General features: G+C 40.9%; 1 protein-coding gene across 1 annotated transcript in view; it reads right to left on the bottom strand.

The window, feature by feature from the left end:
• XPO1 (exportin 1) overlaps window positions 1-20073 on the bottom strand; it is a 37305-nt gene extending 17232 nt beyond the window's left edge. The window contains exons 1-7 of the mRNA XM_069850168.1: window positions 20015-20073; window positions 15989-16120; window positions 12367-12468; window positions 8474-8546; window positions 475-536; window positions 353-397; window positions 83-264 (exon numbers count right to left, since the gene is read on the bottom strand). Of these exons, the coding sequence (XP_069706269.1) occupies window positions 83-264; window positions 353-397; window positions 475-536; window positions 8474-8546; window positions 12367-12468; window positions 15989-16114 (590 nt within the window). The 5' untranslated portion in view covers window positions 16115-16120; window positions 20015-20073. The remainder of the gene's footprint in view (window positions 1-82; window positions 265-352; window positions 398-474; window positions 537-8473; window positions 8547-12366; window positions 12469-15988; window positions 16121-20014) is intronic.
• Between the last annotated feature and the right edge of the window lie 779 nt (window positions 20074-20852).

The raw sequence follows: 20852 nt of genomic DNA, 5'->3' as shown, positions 1-20852 counted from the left end.
ACTCAAAAGCTGCAAGTGAGAAACTATTTAGCAGCAAGCACAAAGTCTACCCTAATTATTAAATTTAACTATATATACTTGCCTGTCTTTCAAATGCTTAGCTTTTACTTGAGTAATCTGGCCACTGGAAAAATCAAACACTTCTTCACTCAGTAGTTTAAGGATCACCATATTATTCTGGCAAAGGCTTTCACTAGTCCTGCTTGCTCCCACAATATCGCTTATAAAAGTCGGCCAGTGCTTTGGCCATTCCTGTTTCAGTATCTGAAAAGTGAAGCATCCAGACATTAGATACATCTGCAAAGCCAAAGACTTTATAACAACACTTAAAACATTATGAACTCGAGCATACCTGAACAAGAATCATATTCAGTTTCCCAATATAAACTTTCTCTTTCTGGAGAAGAGGAGAGAAGAGTCAGGTTATGCATAATATTCCCCTTACTCTTCCTCCCCAAAAAAGAATTCACTTACTTCTACACATGTTGGATCAGATGACGTCTTGATAATTAGGCCAACAACATATTTTTTAATACCTGCAGAAGAGTTAGGAATTTATTTTCAACTATACCAGATATCACAAATGTAGTAATACTTAATTCAGATTATTCACGTTTTTAAAAAGAAACACTTCTAAGGACCCAAAAGTCAGGTATAAGTGAGCATCCTTTCGTGCTATATGGGAAAAACCCCACCTTTTTATCAGTTCTGCAAGAGGACATTCCAGATGTACAAAACGGCTTTGCACTTAAGCTATTTCAATAGAACAGAAGGAAAACAGACTAAAGAGTTCAAGCATACTTATAATTTTCACCACAATCTATCAGCTTTCTAAAGGCTGCAAGAAAGTGTGAGAAACCCAGCACTGGTAGCACTGCACAACACTGTATTTATTAGGCAAAAGATAGAAAGATGACACGCAGCACTGTCCAGACCCCAGCAAATGTTGTGATAGGTAAAAGCTGCTGTGGAGCTCCCCCTGTGAAATGTATTTGTACTTATTATACATCTTCAGATTGCACTTAACTCCAAAGATACACTGCCTCAGCCAAAGGCTTACAATGGCAAGACAAAATACAAACAAGAGAGTCCTCAATCTTCTTTGCCTAATGCTTTAGCAACTGTAAGTGACCTCCCAAAATAAATGGAGCTTTCTAAGCATGAATCCAGTTTTAATGTCAAGTTAGCCAGAATAACAGGGAGAGCTTCAATATGTCACCTTCACTGTATGTATAAGTTCAGAAATGCCCCGGTTTACCTAGGTGATCAATTTTAAACACAGGAACTCCTAAACACAACACTTAAAAGTGAAACGCCATTCCAGAGTTTGGCAAAGATTTCCCCATACAATCTTACAAGAACAAACTAAAAACTTTATCCACCAATACAGTACAGTACACTTGGATTTGGATTACTGTGCTTTTATGGCACACGTATATTATAATCTACTAATAAATTCTAGTGTATTGCTTTTCTTTTTTTTTTTGCTTAAAGTAAAAAAAGTCTGTCATCTGGGGACACAGACTGTATTTAAATCACTTGCTTTGTCATGTTTCTTCTATACATGTTTTTAAATGACTTTCCAGCTCCACTACAAAAAAAAAAAAAAAACACAAACCCCAAAACCCACACTGTAGCATGCTATATTGCCTTAAGTTTCATTTTTCCACCTAACCCTCAGCTCCCTCACCATTAATCTATCAATTACTGAAGGCACAGAAACAACACCTTTCCAAGTGAATTTTCATCACAACATACTATCTAAAATCTAGTTTCAATAATTTCTTCAACAAGACAGTCAAATGACCCATGCAGACAAAACAAACATTGACAATTTTGTAAGTCCTCACTTCTGCAATGAATGTCTTATGTTGAAGACATCTAGGTCTTCCAACAGCCACTATTCTGAATTCTGAAACACTTCTAAGACTTTACTATTTTTTGCATTTCAGGCCTGAGCAATGGGATTAAAAAATAGTTTGGTAACTACATTCTCATGAAATCTGGAAAAACTAGGTCTTTGAGATACTAGGTCTTAGCTATAGAACAGACAGTAACTATTCTACAGGTAGTTCCAGTTGCCTGTTAGTCGCTGCGTAAGAGTGTAACAGTTATTACCAAGCACTAGTATTAGTCTTACATCAGAGGCAAGTTCTAGTATTTTAAAGCTAAAGCACATACTTTGCTGAATCACTACAGTAATTCACTAATCAGATATGAAAGCCCCCCAAATGGTATGGAAATGTACTTGCAGTGCCAGAAACTCAACTGTTGTGACTCCCTGATAAACCACTAAGGGAAGCCTACTGCTGCAACTCTTTGCATTTCAAAAACGAATTGGAAAGCGAATATTGTTCTTAGACTTCCAACTCCAAAGCTTTACGTTTTCTATCTTACTGCATCAATAGCATTATGCTGTTACAACTTGAATGCTATGCCACCATTGATCTGGCCTTGCGAACAGCAGATAAAACAGTTGCTTGGGTCCAAGATTCTTTGTTAAAAAAAAATAAAACAAAATTACCACAGTTCAAAAGGCAACCTAAATCTTTGCTAGTTTTCACTGGTTACATTGCATGTCTTCCATCCAGTGAACGCAGTCATACCCTTAATGCCTTAAGAACAGCAGCTATCCAGTACTCCAGTGCTTTTTTTAGTTATTTTCTACTTTTTCTCTCAGTTTTTAAACTGAGGTGTTGTGGTTTCTGCTTCATATTTAATAGCTCATTTACTTATCACCCCACAAGAAAGACTATTCTCAGTAGAACAAAGATATTTCAATTTTATACTCCGAAAATAATAAACACACAGGCTAGGTAGCATTTTTCAGCAGACCATTTCCAAGAAACTGTTCAAAGGATAGCAGCCTTCTAGATCTACTAAAATCAGTATGCACCGAGAGCCTAAAAGGAAGTGCTATTTAAAAGAGGCAGACACTGGACATGCACAAGCCACACAACCACTGTGCAGAAGGCCTCCCTCAGTCACAAAAGCAGCTGAGCAAGTCTTGAGGACAGCAATAGCGTAACTGCCAAGGTTCAGATATTTCCATGAGCCAAACAGGAAGAGACAAACATTCCTGGAAAACAGACCTTCCAATAAAACAGAAGAAAAAAAGAAAACCCAACCAAAATATTTAGGACACACATAACATTCTCCTAGGACCATCTACCATTAACAACTACATTGATCCCATGACAATCTGCAACCAAAGGGAGCAGTCTTTTTTCTATTCCAATACTTCCATTGACATTGCACTAGCAGTCCTGACACCTGCTCAAGAATTTAAGAGAAACACAGAATTTAAGTTTAACGGTTTTAAACTACTTTGAAACTATCTTCTGCCAGCTTAGCTCCCTGAACCAGTTCTCTACGGGGCCAGAGAAGCACCAGTACTGGCTCAAAGACATCAACAAGGCCACAGGTGAGAAATACCTTTATCCACAGTAGTTCAGAAGTGTACCAACCTGGCTCCAACCTTAGACTATGTTCTAATTACCAGGAAGGCTGCATATTATCACTGTCAGAAGGCCTAGACTAGCACCAATGTTATCATTTTCTGGTAATCAAAGTACAAGAAGTACTTTTGTTCAATGTGAAATAAGTGGGTATAGCAAGGACATAAATTCAAGGCCTTTTAGAAAGGTTCTGGATGAATATTGAGTATTGCAGTCCTTATGTGAAATTTGTTCCTCTACAGAGAGGCAAACATACAGTAAAACTGAAACACTTTCTGGAGGGTAAGTATTTTCACTGGTGACCCAAGCTATGCTATGGGGTTGGGCTGATTTGGGACAATGAGGAACATTGTATTATCCAACATTAGTAAACTCTGCAGTCTAAACTTGACAAGTGTTAAATATCCTACAGTTTAATCTTTGGATGTGCTTTTACAAGCAATTACATCCCATTTCTGTGTAACCTGAGCTCAGAGAATTCCTATCAACCAAATACGGCTTGTAACCGCTAATGCACACACATAACCAGTGAGAACAGATCTGTAAACAAAACCACTGCTTGCACTTAACAGAAGCATATCCTTTTATGCAGTTACAGAGCACAAGCATTTAACAAGTGTTGAGTATTATCACAACCAGTGCTGCAATTTCAGCAGCTGACACTGGTTTACTAAAATTCCCTGCTTTAATAGTAAGCAGGTGGACAATTTAATGAGCAAAGCAGGTGGACAATCTAACTCAGCAAATTAACATTATTTTGCAATCAAAACAAGAATTTCAAATCTTGTTATCCTCTCCATGGACATTTGTAGTCCCAAAATATGGTCAAAATACCATCTTATTTTTAGTTTTAAGAAACAATACTTTCCAATATCATCCCGCAAATCATCTTTCACCACTAGTGATGAACCTGATCAATCCACTAGCAATTTGTTCTTCAACAGAAGCAAAAAAAACAATTCACAAAATTTCTTAAAAAGGACAGAGAGCTCACTTTCCCCTTGCATTCAGAGTACCATATAGCTCATTCTCCCTTTGACTGATTACATCTCTTTGTGAAGCAGGCCAGACAGAAAAATTTCTTCTACAGCACCTTCCACTACATCAGAAGCTTTATACTTAACTCCAGGACCCTCCTGCAAGCCACTGAATCTTCATCTCTCTGAACACATCCCTTTCCTCGCCCCCGTTTCAAAACTGCACAAGCAATTTGGGTTTCATAATGAAGAAGCGTTTATCCATTCTGTCTCAAAACACTCCAGACAAGCCTGTTCTGTTCACAGGAACGTAATATCAATTCACATTGCAGGACTAATGAAACGTTATCACTGAATTGGAAGACCAAGATGCCTTTATTTCTAGGCAGGTTGTCACACTACAAGAAAAATTCACTTCATAGCACTTCAAATGACAAACTTTATAAGCATTATTAATCAATCAACTCTACAGAGTATCAGAATTTAAAGCGATTTAGTATCACCTCAATAAACCCACAATTTTCACTTGAGAATGACAGTACAATACTCTAGAAATAAGCCAAGTTCACCACTAGATGAGATGTTCTTGAACATGCCACCCACCATTCACTGAAGTAGCCTCAGTAAAGTTTGAATGAAAACCACATTACGTCATTCATAGACCCACAAGAGCAATCCAACGCCATCTCTTTAACGACTAAATACACCATGAAGAACAAGTTCAACACATTGCTATGGTCTATTGCTAAAAGTGTCTGAAGGCTGAACATGTAGGCCAGACATCTCTTAACTGAAATTTACCAGTTCTGTGTTCCTAAATTCCACTTTTGTCTACTCAGGTCAGCATTGGTTCAAACTGCTAACTCCAAAAGCAAGCAAGCAAAAAAAAAAAAAAATCCAGAAAAATATCAAGAAAAAGTAATCACATGAATATTTTTGAACTGTTAAGAGTTAAGAAAAACCATTAAGAGTTTTGAACTGTTAAGATTTCTGTTTTAGAATTATGGGAAGATACAGATGAACTTTCCGTAAGTGCTTACAATCCTCAGCCTTCAAAACCAGTGACACCTGAGGAACATAAAAACTTTTTACAAGTTAAAAGGTACCAGGGCTAGAAAAGCTCAAGACTAAAAGCTATTTTAAAACAAAAGCAAACTTAAGAATAGAGTTAGAAGTTCAAAGTACACATGTGAAAAAACCACTTTCCCACCTGCATCTGGAATTCCAGGCTGGAAGCTAGAACCTCCTGGCATTCAGACAGAAGCAATAACAAAACCCTGGCTAACCTCAAGGTCTAACAAGTCATTCTGACATACAGCTCGTGGCGGGGGGATCTCAAAAAGGTTACAGTTCAGGCTCTGTATTAATAATACAGCTTTACTTCTCCAAGAATTTTCAGGCAGGCTGTTTCAAAACCTTTTTCATTCACTGCTCAATTCACTTCTGCTCTTAACTTCAACTCTTACGCAGTCTTATTGCTACAAAGGGAAAACAGTATTTTCTTTTAAATGGATTTATTTTCATCTTGACCAAAATTAAGATCTGTCAACTGTATTTACTACACAAAGCAAATTAGACATGTTAAAACATATAAAGTGAGATAAGGTAAAATTAACTTATTTATAACCTGCATTATTGCTTTGTTAGTAGGCATTACTTTGCTATAGTAACTTGGAATTTCCTCCACCCCTATCTTACCAGTCATACTTCAAAGACGAAAATCTGTCAACTAAAGGAATGGCTGGAGTCAGAATCAAGCAAACCTAAACTTAACCCAGTCATCTTACCTCCCAGGTAATCAAACCATCTGAATGAGCTCTGGCGCATTCTTACAGATGAAGCTGGTGGAATACTGGTCCTCCCTCCTACACTACTGAGGCCTAGATGGATCAAATGCCACTGTATGCTACATATACAAAGTTCCTCTTCTACTGATGTACAGGAGAAACTAGACAAGTAAAAGCCAGCTAACTAAATTTAAATAAAATAATTCTACTCTCAAATTCATCATTTTAGTTTCGTTCTGCAAAAGGGAAAATATTTTAAAAGGTTCCACTAAAGACATTTGTGAGGATAAAATCTTTTTTTTTGCCTTTGGAGTCTTCAGAAGTCACACAGAAGTGAAAAAAAAGAACAAAATAAAGTTGATTGCACAACTATAGACAGTAACTTCATTTTGCATTGTAATGTATTGAGTTATAGCTATTGCATCTTCTCAGATGACAGGAACCAGTCTAACAGTACAACCAAGCAGCAGTCAAGTAACAAAACTCTGAAACATCAAGTCAAATATATCAGCTCCACAATTCATTTAAGCAATTTATCCAGCATTATCTTGGCATCTCAAGAACAGATGAGATAACACAACCCAGAGCACAGCCTACATCCTCATCCTACCACCACCATTTCTCATCTACTCCATGCATTAGGAGTACATCTTTAAAACACAGTTACTGATTCAGATTCTGTATTTTGCACCTGTTCAGTTCCAAACTATCAAGTAACCCTTCCTCGGATATCTCCTGTTCTACTACACCCCACTTAACCAGCGCACAGTAGTAAGCCAAGTAACTGCCTCAAACTATTGACTCCTTACTTTCTGCCTGCTCTGCTCCCACAGCCAAAAACTTCAGGAGAACAACTTCCAAATGCTGAAACTAAGTGCTCATAGTCAGGAATGTAACAAGATAGAAGTAAGCCAATATACTGTCCTTACTGGAAGCACATAGAAGACAATTTCAGGTTGCATCCTTAGTTTCTCAAAAGGACATAGTTGTTTTTGAGCCTTAGTTGAAGCTGTTCTCTAGAAGCCTGCAAGTCTATTCCCAACAGCAGAATGAATGTGAAATCTTACTTCCACTTTGAAGAGCAGCTATGCTTTAGATGTTAACGCGGAGTTGAAACGAGTGGGGGAAAAGGCAAGAAGAATTATCACAGAAATGTGGAATTCTCCCTTACATATTTGTTTTCATTGACACTACAATTGCCTTTTAGTCAATGTATTTTCAGAACCTAAGCACTGGCAGCAAAAATTTAAAGCACATCTTAGCTTTGTTAATAAAAGCTCACAGCATAACACAGAAATTTGGAATAACTTTAATGAGTTCCAACATCAGCTTTCAGTAAAAAGCCAAATATAGAACAGTGACAACATTCATTGGCAAGAACTTGTAGTTGTATTCAATGTTTTCAAGTCCAAGTTACCATGACCTGACAGATATCTACATGAACAAGAACTAACCCTGCACTAGCAGTACCTCCACATACACCTAAAATTCAACACATACTGTAAGCTATAAGGGAAAGGGAAAAAAAACAAAACACAGCATTTCTTTGAAGACTTCCAGGCTCCTTGCAGTGACAGAAAACTGGGTTTTGCCCTGCACTGCACTTCCAGTTGCAGTCATCTAGCTTCATATATACTTAAATGAATTAAAAGCAAACTTTGTAGCATCTCACCGCCTAAAAGAATGAACAGCCATTCATAGGAAAGACCGTGCATTTACTTAGCACATCTGTCTTTAAAAAATTATGACTGCTTACAATTTCAAAACACTCACAGATCTACATACCCTACCAGACAGCCCACAGAAACTAGTAGAAAAACAACAGCATACAGGTTGGCCTACGTACGTACACACCCCAAACAGGCTGAAGAGAGCCTCCCATGCCAAGTACAGAGAACCAAAACCTCTATCTCAAAGCCAGGAGCTACCCTCAGAAGCTGCCTATGGTTAGACCTCTTCAGGTAAGTTTGGCCTGTAAGTCAGCACAACACTTAAGTGATGATGTTTCTGATTTCAGTCACATCTTTTACCTTCCCCACATTTGCAGAATTTCATGCGCTCACTATCACTGAGACAATTATCATGAAAAGGAAAGACATGGTTTCATCATCCAGAAAAGCATGACAGTTTTTCCACATGAGGAAAAGTTACTAGCCTAATTGCATTTGAAGTTCAGCATTAGACAGGCTGACAAAAGTCAATCTCACTTAACACACAAAGTTAAGAGAAGAAAACAAAAATCCCTCCCTACCTTCACACTGGTTCCTTGGAAGAATCTTCCATCTTGTTTTTATCACATTTTCCAAGATTTGTAGTCCATAGTACTGAAATTGGAGAAGAGCAAGATGTGAGCACATTACTGTAGGACTAACTAACTTTCAGGACTCTCATTCAATCAGACATTCACACTTAACATCTAAAACTTCAAGATTATTAAACTAAGTTTTATTAAATACATCTATTCACCCATTTACTGAGGTTTCATGCATTTTTTTTTCTTGCTTTGTTCTTCACTATACTAAGTCCTGCTGTTTGATCATGCTCACACCAGGAGGGAGGAAAAAAGAGTATTAATGAAAAGCCCTCTGGCAGACAATTTTTGCTATCTGGAAAAGAGAAAGTAGCAGCTAGATAGGAATTTGCATCATAAATGACTGCTCATATGTTCAAGTATTAACACAACCAGGCTCCTAAAATATTTAGCAGCTTGGATGGTCTCAAGCTTCCTATTGTTCCTCTAAGAGCTGAAAAAAAAAAAAACATTTTGCTTTTGCATCACATGTCCTAACACTGGCACTTTCTAAAGGAAGTACTTCCCAAACTTCACTGGTGTGTTACTTTAGGAACAGCAAGACAACCCACAGGTTTATTTAATTTCAATACCCACCCCAATATGGCAGCTATTTCTACTATTTAAAGATGAACTTTTGTGCTCAGTCAAAAATTAATGAAAATGTGAATAAACTCTTGGAAAGCCTTTTACCTTTCAGGAATTCCTCCCTATGTTCTTACCCGAAACTGTTATATTTGCAAAGTAAATGGTAAGGCCAGTCTCTCTGCCCACTTATCCCTGCTGCCAACTCACAGTAACAAGGAAAGAGTTTGTGATATGACCAAAAAATTTTAATGTGTAAAACCCCATTAGTGTGAATGGACAGGAGAGAAAAGGGGATGAGGAGCTTTGCATTTACTTTATCTGCAGTGGACTGGGAAGAAAAAAATATCACATCAATGCCTGAAAGGTAAACGCAAGTTTTCACAAAGTTTGGCTGAGAATAAGAGTTCCTCTTTAAACCGGTTAGTTATACAAAGAAGGATCATTAGTATTTCAACCAAAGGGATCACATAAACCTCAATGTAATTAAAGAACCACAATGTAGCCTGTCCCAAACTACATTGTATCAAAATATCATTTTTGCTGTTCTCATCTTCGCATAACCTACATCCCTTTGCTTCTCTATCCAACCCAAGCTTCCACCAGCTTCACATACACATCCTGCATTTGCAAAATCTTGTCATCTTCCAAATCCTTGGGTACAGAGAAAAAAAAAATGCATTAACAGGAAGTTGGCAGGGTATATTTTCTTCATGGTCAGCAGCAAAACTTCATGTACTTATTAAAAATCTAGCTGATTTACTTAATATTAAGCTAAATGAAACCAAGAGAACATCAATATATGAAAAATGTGTGAAAAGTTTTTAAGCAAAATGCTTCACTTCACAAGCGATTTCAGCCACTGCTACAGATTACAGATCCATCTGCAACTAATCCTGGCTCACCATACAAAACATACTTACAGCAGGTTTCTAACAACGTTGCAAGTATGAACGCTGATCCTGGATAGTGTTAACTTTCCTGAAGTGGATCTAAACTCTAGCTACATTTCTAAATTCTACAGGCATATGTATTGATAGCATTTTCAGATAACAGCTTTTTTGCTTCCAAACTGTTTTTCCACAAGTGAATTAATTTAGCTTTTAAGACCAGAATGATACATGAAGTTTTGTTGTACAAAAGCACTAGTCAACCAAACAAAAATGAAAAGCCTGACCAACTAAGGAGGGATCTCACCTTTAGTCTTGTGTTTCCCCCGTTAGGACTTCCTCTGAGTCAAAGAAAAGGACTTGCAACTCTAGAAATCTGCCACACTTATCCCTCATCTACTCAGATATCTATTTCAGATTCATGTCCCCTTAACTGCAAATAGGTTCATGCTCTACATTTCTGCTCTACGTTTTTCTTTTGCAAACATGACTTCAATCCTGCCTTCTAGTAGTGCACCTTCATCTCTTCCTCAGGTACTGGTACTATTATTCCTTTTTTCCTAACGCTTCCCCATGAAATGAAATGGCAACAGTAATAAAATCACTGTATACAATCTGCACTTCTTGCCATACCACGTCTAAAGGCTTCACCAGCCTGCCTGAACGCTCTGCAAGGGGCTTCCTGTTGATTATTTCATTTTTAAGCGTAATTTGATTTGATGGCTCCAATTTTTCATATTTCCTGATAATGAGATACAGCAAGCCCCAAACACTTATCTGACACCAAATACTAGCTTAGACATTTGAACTACCAGAAGTGTACTTTTTAATCAACTACTGCAACACTACAAGCAAACACATTTAAGCTATGCACAAAACAGAAGTCTTTAAAAATTCATTTGTTCTTGGTTTGCTTATTTCTAATTATCTGATAGCAATTCACTGCTCAGTTATGAAGATGAGGGACAGGCAACAGCAAAGACTGAAAAAAAGCATGAAATGATCCCTATGGTAGAAATTTCTATGGCACCCTTATTCTATGCACCGAATCCCTTTCCCTCCCACCTCCCAAGAAACAAAAACAATCGATGAACAGAATTCAGTTAAAGGGAATCAAAAGGGTAGACCTTGTGGAGGCCTGCCGTCAAAGCCTAGCTGTGTCAGTTGCACAGGAAGACACCCCTTTTCTTCCTATTACAAGCAATCAACATAATGGAACATTATGATTAATATCAGGTAGTGTTAACAGCTTTTAATTAAAGAAAAAATATGATTGCATAAAAGCCAAATGTCATAGTGCACAAATTTAGCACCAAATCATTTGCAATTTATGTAAATTGAAGAATTCTTTACCTGTTGCTTTCTTTCTGTTCCTCTAATCATCTCATTTTTCACAAGACAAATTTGAGTTTTTAAAAATACTGTTGATAAATCAACTTAAACATTAGTAATGTCTGTCAGTATAAAAAGCAAAGTTTACCAGGCAAGCAAACAGGCAAACACTGTTACTTAAAGGTTAGCACTTTGAGGAAGTTCTTTAAACTGTATTCCCCTAAACTTCAGACAGCAGTGGAAAAAAAAGGAACTGTTTCATCAATACCACCTGATTTCAGAAACCATCCAAACACCATTATTTTCTGTTCGAACACAGCGTGTATCAAGCAGAAAAACATGCATGTCAGTTATTTGAGAAAATAATCAAACTTAAGACAGTGAAAACACACTTCGACCAATTTTTCAGTTCAAACTTCAGAATTCTTAGGTAAAGCATTTAAAATTGTAGAAAAAACCTGAATGCTGTCCCTCTTCATCTCAACCACAATGGATGGATTTAAAGCAGCAGTACAAAACAAGCGCATTCGGCATACTAGTAAAGACTAATCTACTAGATAAAGTTTGGGGTGCTTAACTTTCATTGATTGCTCAAAATCTTGGCCTAATAAGGTTTCCTTTTTATCTTCAATACACCTAGGGACAAATTCTCTCCTCAGTTACGTGCATAGGGCTCTCATTACAATCAAAAACAGCCAAGCACTTACCCAAGGACAAAATGTGGCTCTAGGAGAATTTTCATTATTCAGATGAATACAGACCCACACTGATCATTGGAACCATTCTATGTGCCTTGATAAAAAAAACCCTGTATGTCCAATTTAGCTCTCTCTTTTTTTGTCAAAAAAAGCGAAAAACTCTTGTCAATGTAAAAGGAGGTTTATATATTTTGTCTCTTTACAATTCTTCTTTAAAGCCAACGTTGGGAACAAGACAATAGAAAAAAGTGGTTTGAGTAAAGAAAGTCTATGGCTAAAAAAGAGATACCTTCCTCAAAGTTTATGAATGAAAGAAAGAGGAAAATCAAATAAAAGTTTACTTGCTTACTTTGGTATTCATATTCTGAGAGAACTCCAAAATAGTGTCAACTCTTGTCCATGCATCAGGATGTTCTTTTAAGTGAGTCAAGACTTCCTGTGCCATTCTTTGCTAAAAGCAAGTTTTATTAAAAAAAAGTATTAGATTATTTAAGAAATTATATACTGAGTGAAAACATTAATATATAACATCTCTTTAAATCACTTATCCAGAGTTAAGCAGAACTCAATTAAGAGCAACAAGTCCCTTAAGCCTCCCCTGTGTGACAATTAAAAGCTTATTAACAACCCAACTCCAAAAACACCTTGATACAAGACAGTAATTTACTTACTTCCACTCTTCCATACTGAATGATTCATCTAGACCAGCAGTGAACAGGAAAACAGCACATATCATGGAGAAAACAATGCTAGGGAGTGAAGTTTTCTCCATTCAAGTGATCAAGATAAAATTTTATTCAAGGGCACCCAAACTTTCTAGTTCTACTGGAAGCATTGATATAAAATGCCAGTTTTAAAGAGTACTCTATCACACTGCAAAGCTGTTGACATGGGATTTTATTTTGAAGAACTACAAAGCAAGCACTAGAGGTCTCTGATCCCTACTTCTTAGGAAGCCCTTGATGTATCTAACAGCTTACAAACCAATAATAAAAACTTATGGGGAAGGGGGAGGTGGAGGGAGTCGGTCACGCTAATGGTTTGTTCTTCGTGGGGATTGACATTACCCATTACTGTACTGGATACTACAGTTTCAGTAACTTGCAAAACCTCATCTGAGGAAATTACTCACTAACACAGCTGAACTCATTTCAGCTATCCTTCCAGAAGTCTCCATGTCCAAAAGCACTTCTGGGGGCAGCTATTTCAAAAAATGCAGTGTACTAACAAATCTCGCTGCACATTATACCCCCTACAAGCACCACTGTCTTACCAAGAAGATAAATGTTTCACATCACAATTAAAAACTTTTTTCATTTTTTCACTGCACTGTAGAGCATATTCAATGGAATTGCAGAGCAGTTAAAGCTTTACTTTAGGATTAACTTCAATAGTTATAACTTATTACAGCTGTGCAGATTTCTAGTCTGCTATAAGAACATATCTGCACTAATTATCAACTGGTGTAAGAAAACGTGTATTTTCAGTAAGACAGAAACCCCACAAAGACCTAAAATCTGTATCTATATATATATATATAACAGAAAAAATAGGCAAATTGAGTAAGGTAATTACCAAATTAAAACTGAAAGCTACAATGGTAAGGAGCAAGGATGTCTAAAAGCTGTACAACACTGGAATCCCTACTTAAAATAATTGAGCATAGTGGACCAATTCCCAGACTGATACTGACTTTGATTGGCAAATAAGTCCCTGCAGATTTGATATGGCAAAGTACCACGCAATTATTCCTTTTTAGTCCCAAAGCCATAAATCATATACTCTTACAGTATGAGCTTAAAACTAACAAGAGCACTTTTGATGTAGTTTAGTGTAAGAGGGAAGGACAGCTATATTATTTCCAGGGTCAACCAACGTATATTGGCCTTCTCAGTGCTTTTAAAGCTGGTGACGTATCATAGGAATGAACTTCAACACCAACAATATGGTCAATACCATTCTTCCAAGAATGGAAAAGTTTACTCTCATACCCACCAATCCCTTTTCTGGGCATCAATTCCTGTAGTTTCATAAAACCAATATAACTTAACAGTAATACTTCAATAAATACCAGAGCCTCACTATGTTGTTGCTACTAATGAAGAAACCCAGGTAGCAAACGATTCTTCTGGACAAAGGAAGGTCTAAGAGAACAGTGGAATTAAGGTTCTGGGATGAGTCTACATAAACACCTATGAGTCTCCTTAGTCATGTGTTGTGCTGGAGCAGGATTAGGGACATTCATTCTTTTCAGAAGTATACCAAAGAAAACCAAGAATAAGAAAGAAAAAAAAAGTCTGGGACAGAAAAGAGCTTCTTTCTTGCCTAATACAGATCAGCAGGTAAGAATTTTGCAAGCAGAAATAAGAATTAAGCAAGAGCAAGATACAGGTGAATCTGAAAGTAAGTTCAGCATGGGCCAACCAACCTGCATTCTAAACCTTTTTTTACCCTAATACTACTGTAATCTATAACAGGCAAACCACTGTTAATATATCAATTTTAACATTCAGTTTCCTCAACTTCTATTATTCCTGTCATCCTTTAAGTCATGACTTGAGCTGCAGGGCTCCACAGAGAAGCATTTTTTTTTCCCTGCAGGAACTTTTGAATTCTTTAGAAGAGGTAAGAGCTCACTGAAATATGTCTCCACCTATAGAAAATTAAATTTTCATTAAGGTGACACCTATTAGTACATGTACTGAAAGTTTACGTCGTAATTCACTTTTGCTTTTTAAGCATCTTCTCTTGAATTTTTGCTTATTATTGCATTTTCTAAACACCAGAGACTATACCCAGCTGCTTTAGGTGAAGCAACTTCTCACAGTACCAGAACAATGGTAATTTGATCATTGTACTGAAGTGTTAATCCTCTGTCCACCTTACAAGCCTTCCCAACCTCTTAAACCCCATTCAAACTGAACAACACAGAATAGGTGGTGCTTATAGTAAGACAGTACAGTAAACAAACACATCCCTTACAAAACAAGCACTCTGAATTCCATACTTTGAATGCAAAAGCTAGAAGCAGTCTTCTGTTATACGATCATTTCAAAAAACTAGATTATAACTAACTATTTGAATTTATGAAACTCAGAATAGAGTATTTCAAAAACCAGCAAAGTAATTCAGAACCTGTAGGAATTCACAATAGTAAGACTTACAAAAGGTTGGGGTTTTTTTTAAAAGATGCTCATACTCCATTTTTCTAACTCTATTATTGTTCACTGTAACAGTTAGAAAGCAAAGCATCAGCTACTTTTTCTCATTTTAATTAACTTCTTATGGTTGCAAAAATATCTCGGTTAAGAGATGCCTGACAAACTCCCAATTTGTTAAGCATGAATAATTAAAATTTGCCAGAAGAGGAACTGTGCAAACACCTCTGTAGCAATACTTACTTTCAACGTTTTAATCTTATTTCCAGAGCAGTTAAAGAACTAGATAAAGCAATAGAAGATTCACTTTCAAGACAATATAAGCAAATACAGACACAAGAACCGCCGAACTGAGAGACATGCTTCTTTATAAGTACAAATACAGAAATACCAACATTAAGGTTTTTCTTTTAAATACAATTCTTCAGCAAAGCCAACATTATATTTATTGCCTCACAATCCTGTTCACAACAATAACAGTAACTCATGCCTTCGTGAAGAACTAAGTCAGAAAAGGCAAGCTGCAAGCCAAAGTTCCCTTTCCAAACTGTACTTGTTCATACCTTTCAACAGCAAAAGGCTTGCTAGAAATGAGCACACACTAAGCTAACATTTTTCTAACTATTATTTCAATTCTCGTTACACGAGGTCTGCTTTTAAACCAGGACACATGAATTACAAGCGATATTCCAGTCCCTAGCAGAGTAAATTCACTAATATTACTGGGTTTTATTGAAAGTAATTCATTTTGCTCAACTGATTTGTTATAAGGTTAAACATAGTCAATAAACATCAGTTTTAAGTCCACCTTACCTGCGCGCCTTCTCCATGGTACAAACAGTTCACCACATTGTCCAAAAGATTGATATCCAGTTTCTGGTTAAAATCCAGCAGCTGACGAGCTGCATGGTCTGCTAACATTGTCATAATTGCTGGCATAGATTACTGCAAAACAAGAAGTATTTTGATCAGTTAATAAGAAATTATTACTAGGTCTAGCTGTAAGGCAACTGCATCAACTTAATATAGCTCATCTCATTCAAACGAGATGGTTAAGAGTACTACATAGCACTGAATACGACACTCCATCAATTGTTGAGCAACTAAGTGGCAGGACAGACTCTGAGGAAGTCACACATCACTACCCCAACTAAATTCTCAGGGTCTTCAGCAGGTACAACATGTAACAACAGTCTGACTAGTCAATGCGCCGTCTTTCAAGCCAAAACTCATTTCAAAAGACGTATCAAGCCCCACCAGTTCCTAAACGTGTAAATCACTAAGTCTGCCAGTAGAAAGAAAGAACTCACATAATTACAGCCAAGACCTATACCAGCAATCTCCGTCCAATTTTGAGCTTCCGAGGCCAACACACAACATTTAGAAGATCACTTCTAAAAGCTTTTAGACAACTGTTTACGGAAGTGGAATGTGATCTACATACATAGTAAGAAATTAACCAGATGCCATTTATCAAACACTTTGAGGAAAAAAAACCCTTACAAGTCAACTGCATGCAAGTAAAAAAATTACTGTTGAAACTAAAAAAGCTGAGAGTTTGAAGGCACTTTGATAGGATGAAGTAAGGGGACAGTTACATCAGCAGGTTACTCTGAGTACCACAGCAAACCACTTCAAACTAAAATGGAATTCTACTGGAGGTTTCAGGTCCCATAAAACCAGCAATACAGGCATTAACTCTTTGTCCTAGATACAGCAGCCTCGGTATTATGCAAAGGAAGTCAGGTGGGGTGTGTGTGATTGTGGGAGTACATGTAAGATGCTTAACAGCCAGAGACTGGTACAAGATAAAAGCAAGAAAATATGCGAGGAGCCACAGAACTATGGATAGCAAATTATACTCTACCCCTTTCGCACCCCTCCCCACTTTAGAAGCAGCCGATCAAGCTTCTTACCCTCTTTTCAAAGTCACTGGCAACTGTAACACAAAGTCATACCCTCTCCTCTACAGCAGCCCTCTTGCAATACACCCTCCTTTTCAGCTTCCTCCCTGAAGTTACAAATTTCATCTAAAGCTGCTCACTTGAGAAACAGCCAGTAGACTGGAAAGCAGAAAGACCCCTCAAAAAGTTGCAGTAGAGCTATCTGCATACTCAGAAAGATACAATCTGAAACTCTTCCAGAATCACCCTCCAGACAACTCAGAGTAAGCCAGAAGTCAGATCTGCTCTAACTATCTTCATGGGCAAGTAAGAATTTGTTATACGCCTCATGTATTTAAGTCACGCTCATATGGAAAGAGCAAGACAAACCTGTGCCTCAACCCAAGCAACGGCTAATTAACTGAAAGTTCTACAGTAGCATACAGACAAGGAAAATCTTTTGCTTAGAAATGCATATTTGCAAACAGCATCAGGAAATTTCATTTACTTCTATACAGAGAATATTAACTTCAAGACTCAAACTTTTCAGTTGTATCTTGAATTAAAAAAAAATTCCTCAACATTCCTTTGCCAACATGATCATTTTGAGGGCTCCAGCTCAACATCCAGTCAGCTTTTTTACAACATCTACCTGGAAAATCAGAGGGAAATAAACACCACATAGGAAATAAAATAATTCAAAACTAACACTCCAGGTCTGTCCTTTTCCTCCCCAGCTCCAAGAGCGTTCAAAATTGCAAAGTTAAGTATTAAAGCAAAAAAACCAAAACATCAGAGAAGGCTGATTTCGTTCTTTCAACTCGGAACACTTGAAAACTTTCCCTCCCGCAAGGGCCCAGAGCAGCACTGCTAGAAGGAAACTGCATCAGTTAATAGGCGCTGCAGCTCCGAGCGTTCCAGGCGGGTGTTCAGGCACGCCCCTTTTGTTCAGATTTGGTCTCCATGGCTGAACCGTGAGCCGGGAAAGCTGTTTTCAAGCTAGAAAAAACGCTGCAAGTCAGTCGTTGCTCAGGTAGGGCCATTCGTTTCAGCCTTAAGCCTCTTTCTGCGATTTTTACGCAGTCGTAAGAGTGCTAATGAGGAGCCACGTGACGAGGAGAAGTTAAGAGCCACATGGAAACAGAAAGGAAGCGTTCTCAATAGGGCCCTCTGCCACTCCCAGCATTATCTTCAAAATGACCTACCTACTCCCAAACTGAAACACAGAAATGGCGGCTTTGTGGTAAACACCAACTGCAATCCACTCCATTTCCTACTCCTAACAGCACACCCACGTGAAGCTTACAACCTCTCATTTACTCTACCCCCAGAATTTTTTCCCCCTCATCACATCTGAATGCCAAAGCAGGTTTAAACCTCAGCTCCAAGAGCTGTCACTAACCAATTCTTCCACTGCCAATAAATAGGGAAACAGAAACAAAAGCAGATAATAAGTTAAAAAAAAAAAAAAGAGACAAACTAAACTACAACATAGCAGAAATCTGACATCTACCGAAGGTCAAAAGAACTGCATTTACGCCACTGTTTACACAGTTATACCAACTCCCGATGACCCTGGACCTTTAAGTTTAACATAGCAGTCAGGTTATTACAATATACCCGATTAATTTAAACACGTAGCGCACAGGAACAAGAACGCACGTTCTAACAGTAACCAGCGCGAAGCAGTCACAATGAACCCTAGAGCACCTTCAGCGCGGCTACTTAAAAGCTCACTGGGGGCGGCAATTAAAAACCCAAAGCCTAGGAGAGTCACTCCGCCCCGCTCCCAAGCGTGCAATTCCGCTACCGAACGCCAGCGAATTCCCGCCCCACTACCCACTTCCAGAGATTTAGTTACATCACTCGTAAATTCCTCCGGCGCGAAGCAGATCGCAAAGGCGTTCGCGCCGCCCGTGAGGCGGCCACAAGGACGCGGTTCCTGCCACCGCCGCTCCACGCACGTGCGCCCGCCGACGCGGGGAAAGCGCCGCGCCCCCCGGGACCCCCCCCCCCCCGCCTTCCCCGGCAGCGCTGCGGGCGGGGGGCGCGGGCGCTGCGGAGCGCGGCCCCTCCCTCCCTCCCTCGGCGGGCTCCATGCAGGGCCCCCACGTGATCCAGGCGGACCTTTCAATACTGCTGCACAGGCACACAAAAATATTTCTGGAAACTTCCACTCCTAATAATTCACAGATTATGTCCCTACTTCGGCACGGGCGCCGTCCCGCCACCCCCACCCCCGGCACGGAGAAGGGCGGGGGGGGGGGGTCCGCCCCGCCGGGCCTAGGATGCTCGCACCCCGAACCCGGTTTCGAACGCCCCCCCGAGCCCCTCACGCCGCGGCCAAGGCTCCGCTCCCCTCCCGCCCCCGCACCGCGGCCGAGCGCCCCCCCCCCCGCCCCGCGCAACCCGAACGCTCACCGATCTACGTGTTCCTCACAGCTTTTTGCGCCCCCAAACCCGATTTTATACGCGCCCCCCCCCCCCCAGGGTTCCTCCCGGGAGCCCCCCCCACGCCTTACCCTCCACGGCCAAGGCTCCGCGCCTCCCCAGCCCCCACCGCGTTCCTCACGGCACCCCCCGCAGCCTAGGCATTCACTCACCTAGAGGGGCTTCTTACAGGCTCCCGCGTCCCAAGCCCGGTTTTAAAGGCCCCCACAGATCCCCGGGGTCCCTCCCCGGAGCACCCCCCCCCGCCTTATCCTTCTCCAGTCAAGGCCCTGCGCCCTCTCACCCCCTCGCCCCGTTCCCCACGGCACCCCCGGCTCCCGGGCGCTCGCTAACCTAAAGGCGTTTCTTACAGGCTCCTGCACCCCAAGCCTGGTTTTAAACGCCCGCCCCAAGACCCCCGGATCCCTCCCCGGAGCCCCCCACGCCGCTCCAGCCGCGGCCGAGGCTCCGCGCGGGGCCGCTCCCCTCGCGCCCCCGCGCCCTCCCGGCGCCCCCGCTCACTTACCTCTAGGTGTTTCCCACAGCCTCTTCCTTCAAAAAAGTAGGGGCGAACGACCGAAGTTTCTAAACGCACGGCGACGACAACAGCAAAAAAAAAAATTAAAATAATAATTAAAAAAAAAAAAATCTAAGCTACCAAAAATAGCCTCCCTCCGCGCAAAACCCCGCACGAGGCCGGGGGCAGGGCGGGGAGGCGCGCGCGGCCCCCCGGCTCCGCGCTCCCGGCGCCGCCGCCCCGCGCCCCGTTCCCCGCGCGGCCCCGGGCGAGAGGCGCGGGAGGGCCCGTACCTGGGGGCGGCCCCGCGCCGCTGGGTGCGCAGGCCGGGCCCGCGCGCTGCGTCCGCGGCGGCTCCCGCGCTGCCCTCGGCGCTCAGAGCAGCCCCATGGCCCGCCCCCCCCCACCACCACCACCTCGGCTCGCGCTACGCTTCGCCCCCCGCGCTGCGCCGGCGGCGGCTCCTCCCGCGGGGTCCCCTGCGAGCGCGGCGGCAGGGACTGAGCGCGGCGCCTCTCTCTCGCCCCCCCCCCACTCCTAACGCCACAGACTCGGAACCGGCTCAAACCGGTTCAGACTGGGAGATTCCATCTCGGTTTAGTTTTCAGCCCATGGCGCCGCGGAGCGTTTGGAAACCTCGGGCCTCCGCCCAGCCGCCGCTCCCATTGGCCCCGAGACCGGCCGCCGCGCGCGCGCCGCGCGCGCCCATTGGCCGCCGGCGCCGCCCGTCACCCGCGCGCCTCGGAGGGGCGGGCGGGGGGAGGGGAGAGGGGCTGGCGCGCGTGCCGGGGGGCGGGCCGCTGCCCGGCTGCCGCTCAAAGGCGGCCCCGCCCGCGCCCATTGGCTC

This window comes from Phaenicophaeus curvirostris, chromosome 2 (genome assembly GCF_032191515.1).
Source record: "Phaenicophaeus curvirostris isolate KB17595 chromosome 2, BPBGC_Pcur_1.0, whole genome shotgun sequence".
Classification (NCBI taxonomy): domain Eukaryota; kingdom Metazoa; phylum Chordata; class Aves; order Cuculiformes; family Cuculidae; genus Phaenicophaeus; species Phaenicophaeus curvirostris.
Note: the sequence above shows the minus strand (reverse complement) of the source record. Positions and strands in the feature narration are given on the sequence as shown.